The sequence below is a fragment of the Helobdella robusta genome, assembly GCF_000326865.2.
Source record: "Helobdella robusta unplaced genomic scaffold HELROscaffold_1, whole genome shotgun sequence".
NCBI lineage: Eukaryota > Metazoa > Annelida > Clitellata > Rhynchobdellida > Glossiphoniidae > Helobdella > Helobdella robusta.
The window spans coordinates 4,085,222-4,097,604 of NW_008703570.1; the positions used below are offsets into that span (position 1 = coordinate 4,085,222).

Sequence of the window (12,383 nt, forward strand, 5' to 3'; positions counted from 1 at the left end):
TGGGTTCGTTGTTATTATTATTGTTGGATTAGAAGTAGAAAAGACATATATCGAACCTTATTAATTGAAAATCATATTCATAAAAATATTTAGTTATTATTAGGTTTACTTGCGAAATTGATGACTGTCGATAATAAGGCCGTTCACTTCGCCGCTGGAGCGTTAGAATTTTGTAATTTTCTTTTATTTTGTATTTATTTTTTAATATTTTTGTATTTCGTTTAACTATTGATTGAGCGTTGGCAATGTAGATGAATTAGTAAACTTTACCAGATAAATGTTAATTTTGTGGTTTATTTGTATTTTAAACCTGGGGTAACTCATTGGTATGTCATCATGAATGTAAATCATGTTTGTGTTATAATTATCATTGTTGTAACTAGTAAAACTAGTAACAGCAACCTAATAAAAAATAAATAGATGACAACAAAACGTCATCTTCTTGATGGCCTCTATTTTAAATTAAGGTTTTGGCTTCAGCATGCAAATGCATACGTGTTTCTGTTTGTATATAAAATTAATAGAGATTATTTTTTTTACACCAGATGAAGTGTAAATTATAATTTAGATTAAAAACAATGATCATATGTTGCTATCCAGCAGCCAGGTATCATTGCCAGATTAGTTAGGGATAGCTAAAGGATGGTTATTCTCTAGTGTTTACTTTGGTATTGATATGTGTAAAAGTTAACATTCTTTAATATTAATTAATGTCTGAAAATGCACCAAACATCTATTATTATAAAAAAAAGACAATTTTAAATATTAAATTGTTTGTAAAAAGTTAAAAACACATGCACTGTGCCTAGAGTTTATTTTATATAAACTAATTCTAATAGCTCTAAAAACTAAAATATACAATATACTTTTGAAAGCTGAAGATAATAGATGTATATACTCATGAAAATATATAATATAATTATTGTATATATTTTTTCAATGTATCAGGATCAGTGGTGCTCTTGGCAGTTTCGTAACCTGTCCATTGGATGTGGCAAAGACAAGATTGCAGTCCTCTAAAATTGACACATACTGTCAGATTAAGAAGAGCATACAGATTAACAGTCACCAACTGGGGAAACAGTCATCTGAATGGCACCAAGCAGTATCAAATCAATCACTTAAACACAAATTCAGGTCGTTATCGACCATTTCAATTCAGCACCATAATGTACCCAATTCTGTTGGTTTTGTGAAATGCATCAGGTTTGTGTCATCTATCGTAACAAGAGCTAACATAATATTATAATATTATATTTTCTTCATATCACTTAATGTCAGATTGCCTTGTATCTTAATTGATAACAATTTTGCCATTTTTATGATTATATTGTTTAATTATAATTTGTAGTGTAGAAATGTAATCATGTTTGATAGATTTTAATATGGAAAGATTTATATAAAAAAGCATGCAGATCAATATAAGATTCAAATGTTTTTCAAACAATTTAACCATTCTAAGCCAGTCAACTATTATAACTAACAATCCCATTTATTACATTATAAAATTTGTATTTAAGATAATTATTAATCAGTATAATGTTGACTTTTTATTCACTGTTAACGTGAGACAGACACATCATAACAACTGAGGGGTACAGGGCTCTCTTTAAAGGACTCATGCCAACCCTTATAGGCGTAGCTCCTTCCAGGTTAGCAGTCTGCTTGCTTACTTGCTTGACTGCTTACAATTTTTTTGCTCAATTATTCATAGTGTGATTTTCAAATGATTTGCAGAGCAATTTATTTTACGACGTATGACCACTGCAAGAAGACCTACACCTCTTGGATGGCCCCAAACAGCAATTATGAATACTCACTTGTGCATCTGTTATCTGCAGCGTCAGCAGGTCAGTCAACATTTATATTCCATTTTTTATGAATATCTTTTATTTTTTGTATTGTAATATTATTACTTCATTGATTCATACTTAGTTCTGTGCTGCCTCTGTTAATGTGCCTGCTTAAATATTTGAATCATCATTGTCGATAATTTTCCCATGCATGTTCTTTATTGTATTTCTTTTTGGCATTGTCCTCAAAAATGTGCTCTTCAACTTCAATCTATTTTTCTTCCATTTACCAGCATATCTTACTAATCCACTACATGCAACAAAATTTACAAACATCTTCAATCTTTCCATGCAGCACAAGTTCTTCCACAAATGATATTATTATTATTATTGTTATAATCGCGTGAATGGTGGAATTACGCTCTATAACTAATTATTGGTATCTTGTTATATTCGTTATCTTTGCTGTTTGTCAATCGATTGTAAGCAATAGAACCTTTTCATACCATAGAGGCTATATAAGGGGCAGGACTAGCGAGGTTTGAAGTGATGTCTTAAATGTAATTTATGTAGTTACTTCGATTAGTTTAGTGTTTCTATTACTGTTGGCATTCGAATAAACGCTCAACAAAGTATGCATTTGAAGCAGCTGTGTTCATCTATCGGAAATTTAGAATGTACAGAATAATGAAAACTTGACGATCGTTGGAAGCTACAATACTGGTGTTGGAAATATAGAGATTGTAGAAGTTATAACATTGGTGTTGGTAGTAACGAACGTCAAAGATTACAACATTATTATTATTATTGTGTGGTGCATGTACTCAAAAATTATTATGTTGTATATTGTGACCATTTTAGGTATTTTTATGTGCCATTTGTGTTATGATTTACTGTTATTTTTTTAATATTTTAAGAAAAAAAGATCTAGCTTATTTAATTTGTTGTTTCTTGCATGGTCTCTGCTAACTTAACACAAAATAATAGTAAAACAAATATTTTTCAGTATGATTGATTGTCATTTTAGTATGGATGTCATACTTTGTTGAAAAATTGTCTTGGCCTCATTATTTTATAAACTGTGATTGATGATAAGGCTATGTGTGGTATCATCTGATATGATTGTTGACCATCTTCAACAATATTTTACCATGAAGCATTACTTTATGAATGTTGTTGTTTAAGAGCTGGTCTGATAACGCTTGTTTATATTTGCCTATATAATAAGCCTTACTTGAAAATATTGCAGAATAGTGAACTTTGTGTTTCTATTTTTAAAACTTAATTTGGTGGAGTTAACATTTGATTCACTCACGCACAGTTGTTGTTATTATTTTTTTTCCCATTCCACTAGCACATTTGTTGATGTCGTGAAACATGTGATGCGATGGTCAATAACATTTGTTAGTGTCATGAATGATGTAATGATTGCTAACATGGGCTGTTGCCATTCAATTCATGTTTGCATTATTCTTTGATGATTCTGGTTTTGTAATATCTCTTTATTGCAATTTTTTTATATTTTGTCATTCAAAGCACTAAGCATTTACACAAAGTTAAAATTATGTAAGGTCTAACGTGCACCACTGCAACCAACCCGATATGGATGGTCCGGACTCGACTCCAACTCAACAACAAGTATCGTTACATTTCATCTTTTCTTCACACATTGAAGCAATTTTTAATTACGATGGATGTTTCATTATCTGTTCGGTTAATCTGGAATTTTGAATTAGTTTTTTAGGATTGCAAAAATATTTTGATCCTGGAGGTGATGTCGTTGGAAAATTTATTTCAATTGTAAATGTAAAACTGAATGAATTACAGGCAGAACTCTTCGCTGACCACCTTGCAGTGCATTCGCAACATCTACCAGCAACATGGCATCAGAGGCTTCTACAAAGGACTGACTGCCTCGTACTTTGGTGTGATAGAAACAGCCATCCATTTTGTCATTTACGAGGCTATCAAAGCTAAAATTGTTGAAAATCGATCGCCACAAACATCTTCAACTCGAAGTTCGTCAAGAGTGGTTCAGAAATCTCCCAATTTTGCCGGAGATTCGGGATCAGTTGGTGGTATGGTAATGGATGGAGAAGAGGATGATGTCTTCGAGGTTGATGAAAAAGTTATGCAATCTGATGTCAAGACTATTGAGTTTTTTAAATACATGGCTGCAGCTGCTGTCTCGAAAACTATCGCCACCTGCATTGCCTATCCACATGGTAAGTGGTCGAGGGATTGATAAAAAACAGTTTAATGTTATCAGCATATTGTTTAAATCATTTTATATTGAACTGCATGGCGTTTGATGATTATTTGGAGATTATTATTATTGAACGTAATGCATTAAAAACTTAAGAGGTGCATGGGAAATGTTTAATGTAAATGTTACTTGATTCTTCATACATCTTCAACCCAAAACATTTTCCATCCTTGCTAACTGATGTTCTGTCACAATGTCGCAATTTGACATGAGTTTTGACTTGACATGTAACGTGAAATCGTTTTTTGAATGCATTTAATTAATGTTATTCATATCTTCTCTATATCTTTATTTAATTTTTCGATAATTTTTTTGTTTTGCTCTGCAGAGGTAGCTAGGACACGCATGAGGGAGGAGAATTCTTGTTACAGAACATTCTTTGGGACGTTGTTGTCAGTTTGGAAGGAAGAGGGAGGAAGAGGTCTGTACAGGGGTCTGGGCACCCAACTCATCAAACACATCCCCAACACTGCCATCGTACTCGCCACATACGAAGCTGTTATTTATACCTGTCACAAGCACGGGTTTTGAATTTGTTAGGAGTTTGTTTATTTAGGGCCTATACTTTTGTACATGTTGGGTTTTTGAAATTGTCTTACTACTTTATATTAGTATGCTAAGTATTCAAGATGATGATGACTTCTTAGGAAATATTCTTCTTTTTTATAACTAGCTTCCAACTATCTAGAATTATCTTTCAAGTTTTTTTTTTCACATAAGGGTTAATTATAATTGTAATTAATTGTCTTCATTCATCGCTCATACTCATTATTTGATGTAACTATTCAGAGACTTAATTGAGTGAAATAAGGGAAATGTTCATGTATCAGACTGACTACCACTTTTCGTCATTGTGGTTTATTTCTTTCGTTTTTCTGGTTTTGTATGCTCATTGAGTCCATTAATGAATTAAATTTTGCATTTGTGTTTGCTGAGCAAGTGGATAATATTTTCTGTGGTAGTTTCTTTACTTGCTTAAACTTATGATTAAAATGTGATTCATATCTTTACTGAATATGCACGATATTTGGGATGAGTTAAGTTTAGATTATAAAGAATTGTTACTAGAACACTCTAATGTGAAATAATTTGTCAAGTTTCTCGATGTAAATAGCACATCCGTTGTCAACTAGGTAATTTCCAATATTTTTCGTTTGTTATCAGAGGAACTGTAATGTTTTAAAAATATCATATACTTTCTTTAGTACATTTTTAACATTTTTGTCAACATTAAAATCATTAATCTACAAACTGTGGATGGTGTTCTGTTCCATTTTTTTTGGGGGGGTCGCAAGTCGCAACGTTAATTATAATAATATCCATCAGTCCCTTTTAGGATGGTACCGACAATCATTTTAATAGAATCAATTAATCGCTGAGCAGGAGCAGACAAATGCACTTTAAATTTTTTTGGGAAGACTGCTTTAACAACAAGCGTCTCACGATGAATGCATTCGTTGTTCATTTGCATTGTCGATTTTGTGATGATTCCATTGAAGCTTTAGAGGTAAGTGAATGGAGAGATAAAAGAAGATTCCAGTGGAACGACGCTTGAGAGTTAGAAGGATCTTATTTGTTTAATTAAAATGTTGCTTCTTCACAGGTGCTAGTAACGAGGGAAAAAAATTAGAAAGGAAAGACATTGGGAACACATGAGCAAATTTAGCGTTGTGTATAAGGTTTCATGGAATGAATGAAAGAAAGAATTTCACTGCTGATTTTTTTGGTTAATGTTTATAAACAAAATCAATCAAATTCATTTAATGTTGCAGCCAGTGGCGTTCCTAGGGCCTTTGAGGCCCGGGGCGGAAATATTTGTGATGCCTTTCATAAATAAATATGTATTACATATACATAGATATTATATGGTGGATGTAATGATTATCTGCTTGGTCGTTGAAGTCAGTGTCATCGAGTTCGAAAGCATACCATGCTGTTCATCCCAAAGACCATCATATGGTCGCTTATTTGATGCAATGGCAAAAAGAAATGGTAACATACCTCTGCCAAGAAATTCATCGACAAAAACTAACCACAGTCCATATTTTGTGGAAATTGATGGTCGCCGATGTCCAGAAAAGGATAAGGCACTTATTCTTTTTTTCATTTTTTAATTGGCTGATGATGCAGAAAAAAAAAGAAAAATGTTTTTATATTTCATGTTTTACAAAAAATGCAATATACATAAATACAAAACATTTACACATGTCAGTACACATATGCCACAAAATTTTGATTCAGCTAATCGAAAAATATATTAAAACCGTTTTTTACGAGATTTTGCATCAGAAAATATTTGTATTGTTTCATCAAAGTTAATATTTCTCGCCACTGTGTTTTCAATTGATAGGATTGCTAAGCCATTAAGTCTTGCTTGACTCATTGTCGAACGAAGATAACTTTTAATCAGCTTCAATTTTGAAAAGCTTCTTTCGCAAGAAGAAATTGAAACGCACACTGTCAAAAAAATCTTTAAAGCTAAATATAAGTTTGGAACTGACTTGTGTAAATCAATTTCTATTATATAGGTTAACATTTTCAGTGCAGACCATTTTTTAACATCATCTTTCTCAATTTTCCCTGCTTGAAGATGACGTCTTAATCGTTTAATTTCGGGTATCATTTCATTTTCTTCTAGTTCATCAAACGTTTCTGTCAGATTTGGTATCAGCTTTGAAAGTTCTTCTATCTCCATTCCGATAAGATGTGATGATTGAATGGCTGCAAATTTTACATATACATTTTGCATTGATTCTATCCTTTTTCTAAGATCTTGATAAAAATTATCAAATGACTGAAACATTGATCGTCTCAATTCCTGTTTCAACGTTAAAGCTTCATCTTTACTTTCTTCTCCAGGCATAAGCTTTCTTTGACTTTTTCGACCCAATTTTTCTGTAGCTATTCCCATTTCTTCACAAATTTTTGTAGAAAATATCAATGCATTTTCAACCAATTCATCGCAACTCTCATGCAGAAAAAGTTTTAAGGTATCTAATTTTTCAATGGTTTTATCTAAACCAATTCCTTCTGTTTGCAAGTATTTTTGAGTATGATTGACTTCCTCAAGAGTACTGCTCCAGAAATGAAGATAAGCAAGAAATTTGAAATCTTGAATATTTTTCATTAAAATTTGAGCTGAACCTCTCGTATCTACATTTTCTGATGGATCACATAATTTTTCTAAAGCCTGTACCAACTTGTTGAAATGATTCATTACAGGTTTCACCGCATAATATTGCTCACTCCACCTGGTTCCTGCTAGCCTTTTTGCAGTGATCCCGACTATTTCTGACAATATATCCCATCTATGAGTTGATGAAGAAAAGAAGTTGTAAATGCTTTCAATTGTTCCAAAAAACGTTACACAAGTTGGATTGCTTCCAAATGCGTGAACCCCGCTCAAGTTAAGTGAATGATTAGAACAAGGTACAAATAAAATTTTTTGATTTATTTGATGGATCCTGGCTTGTGCCCCAGAATGAACACCTGACATTACCGAAGCATTGTCATAACCTTGGCTTCGACATAGGTTTATGTCCAAACTCTCTTCATCAATAATATTTACAATTCTTTGTGTGATATCAATAACCTTCTTTCTGGCAAGAGGAAAAAATCCTAAAAATGATTCTCTTACCTCTACATTTTTGTTTTTTATATGAACATATCTAATAATCTCACTTAATTGGTCTTGGTGAGATATATCAGGTGTTGAATCAAACATTATCCCGTAATACTTTGCTTGGTTTACATCATCAATAATTTTCTGTTTCACAGTATCTCCTAATATAGAAATAAATTCATTCTGAATTTTAGGGGAAAGATATGAAATCGTGTTTCCTGCCTTGCTATGTTGGACCCTCACTAAATGTTCTTTTAAGACAGGGTCGTAGTGTGAAATTAATTCAACTAACTCTAAGAAATTGCCTTTGTTGTTAGAAAAGTCATCTTCTCTGTGGCTTCGAAAAGGTAAATTTTGTTTTGCTAGAAACATGGTGACATCCAATAAGCGGTGTAAAATGTCATTCCATTTTTTAGTTTCCAGTTCTCGATTTTCTTGATGAATGGCATCAATGGTTTTATTAAGATTCAAACTTAGTTCTAATGTTTTCCATTTTTCATGATTGTTAAAGTGAATTTCAGAATTTTCGTGATGTGAAATCTTAGGGTTTAGTTTCCACCAATTATTAAACCCTGTAACAAATTTTGAAAAATTATTACTTTCTTTATCACAAGCAGCAAAAAGTCGACAACAAAAGCAAAATAAACATTTTTTGGAAGGAGAATAAACCATCCTCTTTCTGAGAACTTTTTCACCATTTGGCCCTTTGTTTGCTTCCCTACCCTTTGAACCACTCTAAATGGACCATTTTTGTTCTGGAAATATTCACTCTTTAGTTTTACTATACTGATTCTGATGTTATCTGATAACGGAATTGCCCAACTTCCCACATCACAATTTAAAAAGATATCATTTTCACTAGAAAAATTGATTTCATCCTCGCATTGTTGGTTTGACGTTTCAGTTTCGGTGGTTGTTTTTCCTTGGTCAGATTCTACGGTTGTATCTAAATCAGTTAGCTGACTTGATGAACTAGCAATAATGGATTCTGGTTTGGCAACTTGGTTAACAAATTTAAGCATTGATCCAGACAGAGCTTCGGTTTCTTCCCTTCTACTTTTCAAAATTTTTCGTTTTTGTGTTCCACTTGGATGATGTCTCTTCATGATCACGTATCTATCTAAAAGTTGATTGTGTTTTAATTCTAATAATTTATTTTAACTTCAGGGCTTAAAATATAAATTAAAAAATTAAAAGTGAAAAAAAAGGTGTAACATCAGTCACGTAAACCGAGGAGAACAGATATCCGTCTTAACCTATCAACACTTTTTGTACCTTAGATTTAAACTAGTGAGTCAGTACCGGTGGGTGAAAGTATATTTTCTGTTTTTCTTACCTGAAAGATAGTAGTTATATTTAAACTTATTAAAGAAGAGATTGATAAATAAATAAATAAAATTTAAAACTCACTATATTAAACCAAACTGAACAGACAACAAAAAAAGTTTGAAAAAGCCGACTCGTCCAAAAACTATATCAACCAATCACATTCAAGTATAATGATGTCAATGTCCGACTAAAAAAAGACGTGGATTACCAATTCGGTCAGGATTTTAAAAAAGCGTTTATTCTAACTAAGTATATGCATTACTACAGATTATTTATAAATAAATATATTAAAAAATCAAAACACAAAATCACGTCTATACACTTACTAAATAAATTATTTAAAAATTTTCGTAATTGGCTTTTTGGAGGCCCCCTCCAAATCGGAGGCCCGGGGCGATCCGCCCCACTCGCCCCCCTCGGTACGCCAGTGGTTGCAGCATTTGGTGGAGAATTTGAGATTGGGACCTGTAATCCTCTGCCTTTCCTGCTATTGAAAACTCTGTCGGTTCAAAACTAGAACCTGACGTGGAATTATAGAAAATGTAGAATAACTGAGGCAAGTCATAAAAAAACTTAATTTATACGTTTGAATTGTATGAATTAGTAAGGGGAAAAAAGCAACAACACTTGTCATTTGAGCCATCCATTTATAAGTCAATTATTATTAGAGACATTCTTTGCTTTAACAAATTTTAACGATGAATGTTCCAACAGAAGAGACAGTACCACTCTAATTATAATTTCTAGTTGTAATTATTGCTTTTACTATACGTTAGATTAAGATTTAGGCACGAGAACTTATTTTTAGGCCCGAGAAATTATTTTACGTTTTAGACACAGTCGGCGTACAAAAAAACTCATAATAATCGATAATTTATGTCGAATGTTAATAACTGTTTGATGTATTTACAAAAAATTTATTGATGTGGCTGTACCTTATGAGTCACACGGTGACTTCGAACAGATCCTCTACCCTTTTTCTGGGTCAAATAAAATATTATATGGTGCTGTATTGTATAGCATTGTATTGTATAGTATTGTATAGCATTGTATTGTATTCTGTATTGCATTCTGTATTGTATTCTGTATTGTATTGTATTTTGTAAATTATTGTATTGCATTGTATTGTATTATATTACGTTCGCAGCACCAACTCCAGTTCTTGGTTTTCCCAACAATTTATTTTCGTTTATTTCATTGTAGCTCTGGCTAACGGCATCAAATAAATGGTAGTGAATTTGCGCATACGTGTATGTGTAACTGTTTGAACGCAGATGGATGAATACGTATAAAAATATAAAAATTGTGTGTGCTTTTTTTACGGGGGGCCAAGATTTTTGGTAGTGTGGTTGACGACCTTTATTTCTTATCACGTTCAAGTTTTGGCCAATTTTACACGTCAAACGGTTCTTTTTCTGACTTTTATTAAAAAACTGCTCACAACGGGGGCGCACCCTCCCGAGATCCGACACTGCTCGGGTAGTAATGTGTGTCTCTCTCACAGCTTACCATTCTACATCTATTATTTGATTTTCTTAGGGTCATCGTTAAATGATTCTATCTATCTATCTTTTAATTTTTAAATATTAGGAATATTATCATTAATATTATTTTATGTATTTTCATTTTCATAGTTTAAATTGTATGGATATTGCATTAAATTAGTGTTTTATTATTTATTTTGTAATCTTTCAATATTATTTTCTAAATATCCATGTATGCTCAATCCTGTTCATTTTATAATTTTATTATATTGGCTTATTTCCTCATATAATTACTTTTTTTGATTTTCATGCATTATTATTTCTGGATTATTTCCACAACTTTTGCCAAGAAAACCATCGACAAACACAAACCAAATAAAAAAACATGATAGTGACAAGTTGAATACACCTTTTACTCTGGCAACATGGAACGTTAGAACGTTGTGCCAGACTGGAAAATTTGAAAACGTAAAACAAGAAATGAAAAGAATTAATCTCAGCATTCTAGTTTTAAGCGAAACTCGATGGAAGAAATCAGATGTGATTACTTTTACAATAAAGAAATGTCTGTGCGGTGGCAGATAAAGTTTTGTTGGTCAAAATACACGCAAAACTTTTCTACTTAGCTGTTATTCAAGTTTACGCGCCAACTTCTGAAAGCAGTGAAGAAGACCTTGAGGCTTTTCACAGTGATCTTGATGATGCTTTAGAAACATGTAAATCTCAAAAAGTTGTTATTGTGATGGGTGACCTGAATTCAAAAGTTGGCTCAGAAAAAATACATGACGTGGTTGGTCCTCATGGGATAGGTGAAAGAAATGTAAGAGGAGAAAAGTTGATTGAATGGCGCGTCACAAGTGATCAAGTTATTACCAACACATGGTTTGAAAATAAACTTGGAAGAGTCCCGGAGACAAGGTAAAAAATATGATTGATTACATTACAATAAATAGACGATATCGAAATGCTGTTTTACAATGCAAAAGTTACCCTATGATTGTGGCAGTGATCATAGCCCAGTTGTTAGTAAAATCAGGATAAAGTTTAAAAAAATATCAAGAGTGAAGTGGTCCCAAAACGTTTGAATTTTGTCAGTCTGTTAAAAATTGATGAGATCAAGGTCATGTATAACGTTGAAGTACGGAATCGTTTTCAGTTATTGACGGAAGACTTATGTAAATCTAAATATAAAATATTTAAAGATGCCCTCACAGAATCAGCAAAAAGAGGTCATAAAAGGATAAGAGATGTCATCGTATCTCGGATGGGTGAACGAAGGAAAGTTATTGGTTGCAATCCTGATAGTTACAAAAAGCTTGATAAAACAATAAAAAAAATCAAAAGACAAAGGAGAAATGGTTAAATGACAAGTGCGAATTCATTGAAAAGATCAAAAACAATAATACAAATGGAAAAAAGGCTTGTACCGTTTTTGGATGCATAAAAGCTAAATCCGACAAGGGCAGTTTAGATTTTTTAGTCACATCATGCGGAAGGAAAGAATGGAAAATCTAACAACTACTGGAAAATTGCGGGGAAAAGAGATCGCGGTCAACAACGAATAACATTCGTGAAGTCTTTGTGCCACTTGTTGAGTATCACCACATTTCAACTACTAAAAAGTGTTAAAGATCGGGTTTTGTGGAGACTGATGGTCGCCAATGTTCTAAAAAGACAAAGCACGAAAAAGAAAGAAAGAGTCATCATTAAATCTGTCGGTGGCATTGAAGGTGAATGGTATTTATTCTGTAAGTTTAGTTGGACATCTCGTCATGCCTGTAACAAGTATGAAAATTGTACCGTAAACCAGTTTTTCATTGTTGTCTGACTGTTTATTTATTTTATATTTTAGATCGATTTGCGTGTCTTGTTTTTTTCTGTATCATCGT

At 32.5% G+C, this 12,383-nt stretch overlaps 2 protein-coding genes across 2 annotated transcripts; both read left to right on the top strand.

The window, feature by feature from the left end:
* Nucleotides 1–955: 955 nt before the first annotated feature.
* HELRODRAFT_63609 (hypothetical protein) lies at nucleotides 956–4,590 on the top strand (the record flags this gene model as incomplete). The annotated part of the gene is made up of 7 exons (XM_009010771.1): nucleotides 956–1,137; nucleotides 1,575–1,652; nucleotides 1,738–1,850; nucleotides 3,365–3,431; nucleotides 3,621–3,811; nucleotides 3,923–4,018; nucleotides 4,388–4,590. Coding segments are annotated over 7 exons (930 nt in total), but the record flags the coding sequence as incomplete, so codon positions are not given.
* A 6,329-nt stretch (nucleotides 4,591–10,919) lies between these two features.
* On the top strand, nucleotides 10,920–12,009 carry HELRODRAFT_158785 (hypothetical protein; the record flags this gene model as incomplete). The annotated part of the gene is made up of 4 exons (XM_009010772.1): nucleotides 10,920–10,926; nucleotides 11,121–11,412; nucleotides 11,590–11,776; nucleotides 11,839–12,009. The coding sequence occupies 4 exons, from the start codon at nucleotides 10,920–10,922 to the stop codon at nucleotides 12,007–12,009; spliced, it is 657 nt and encodes a 218-aa protein (XP_009009020.1).
* Nucleotides 12,010–12,383: the final 374 nt, after the last annotated feature.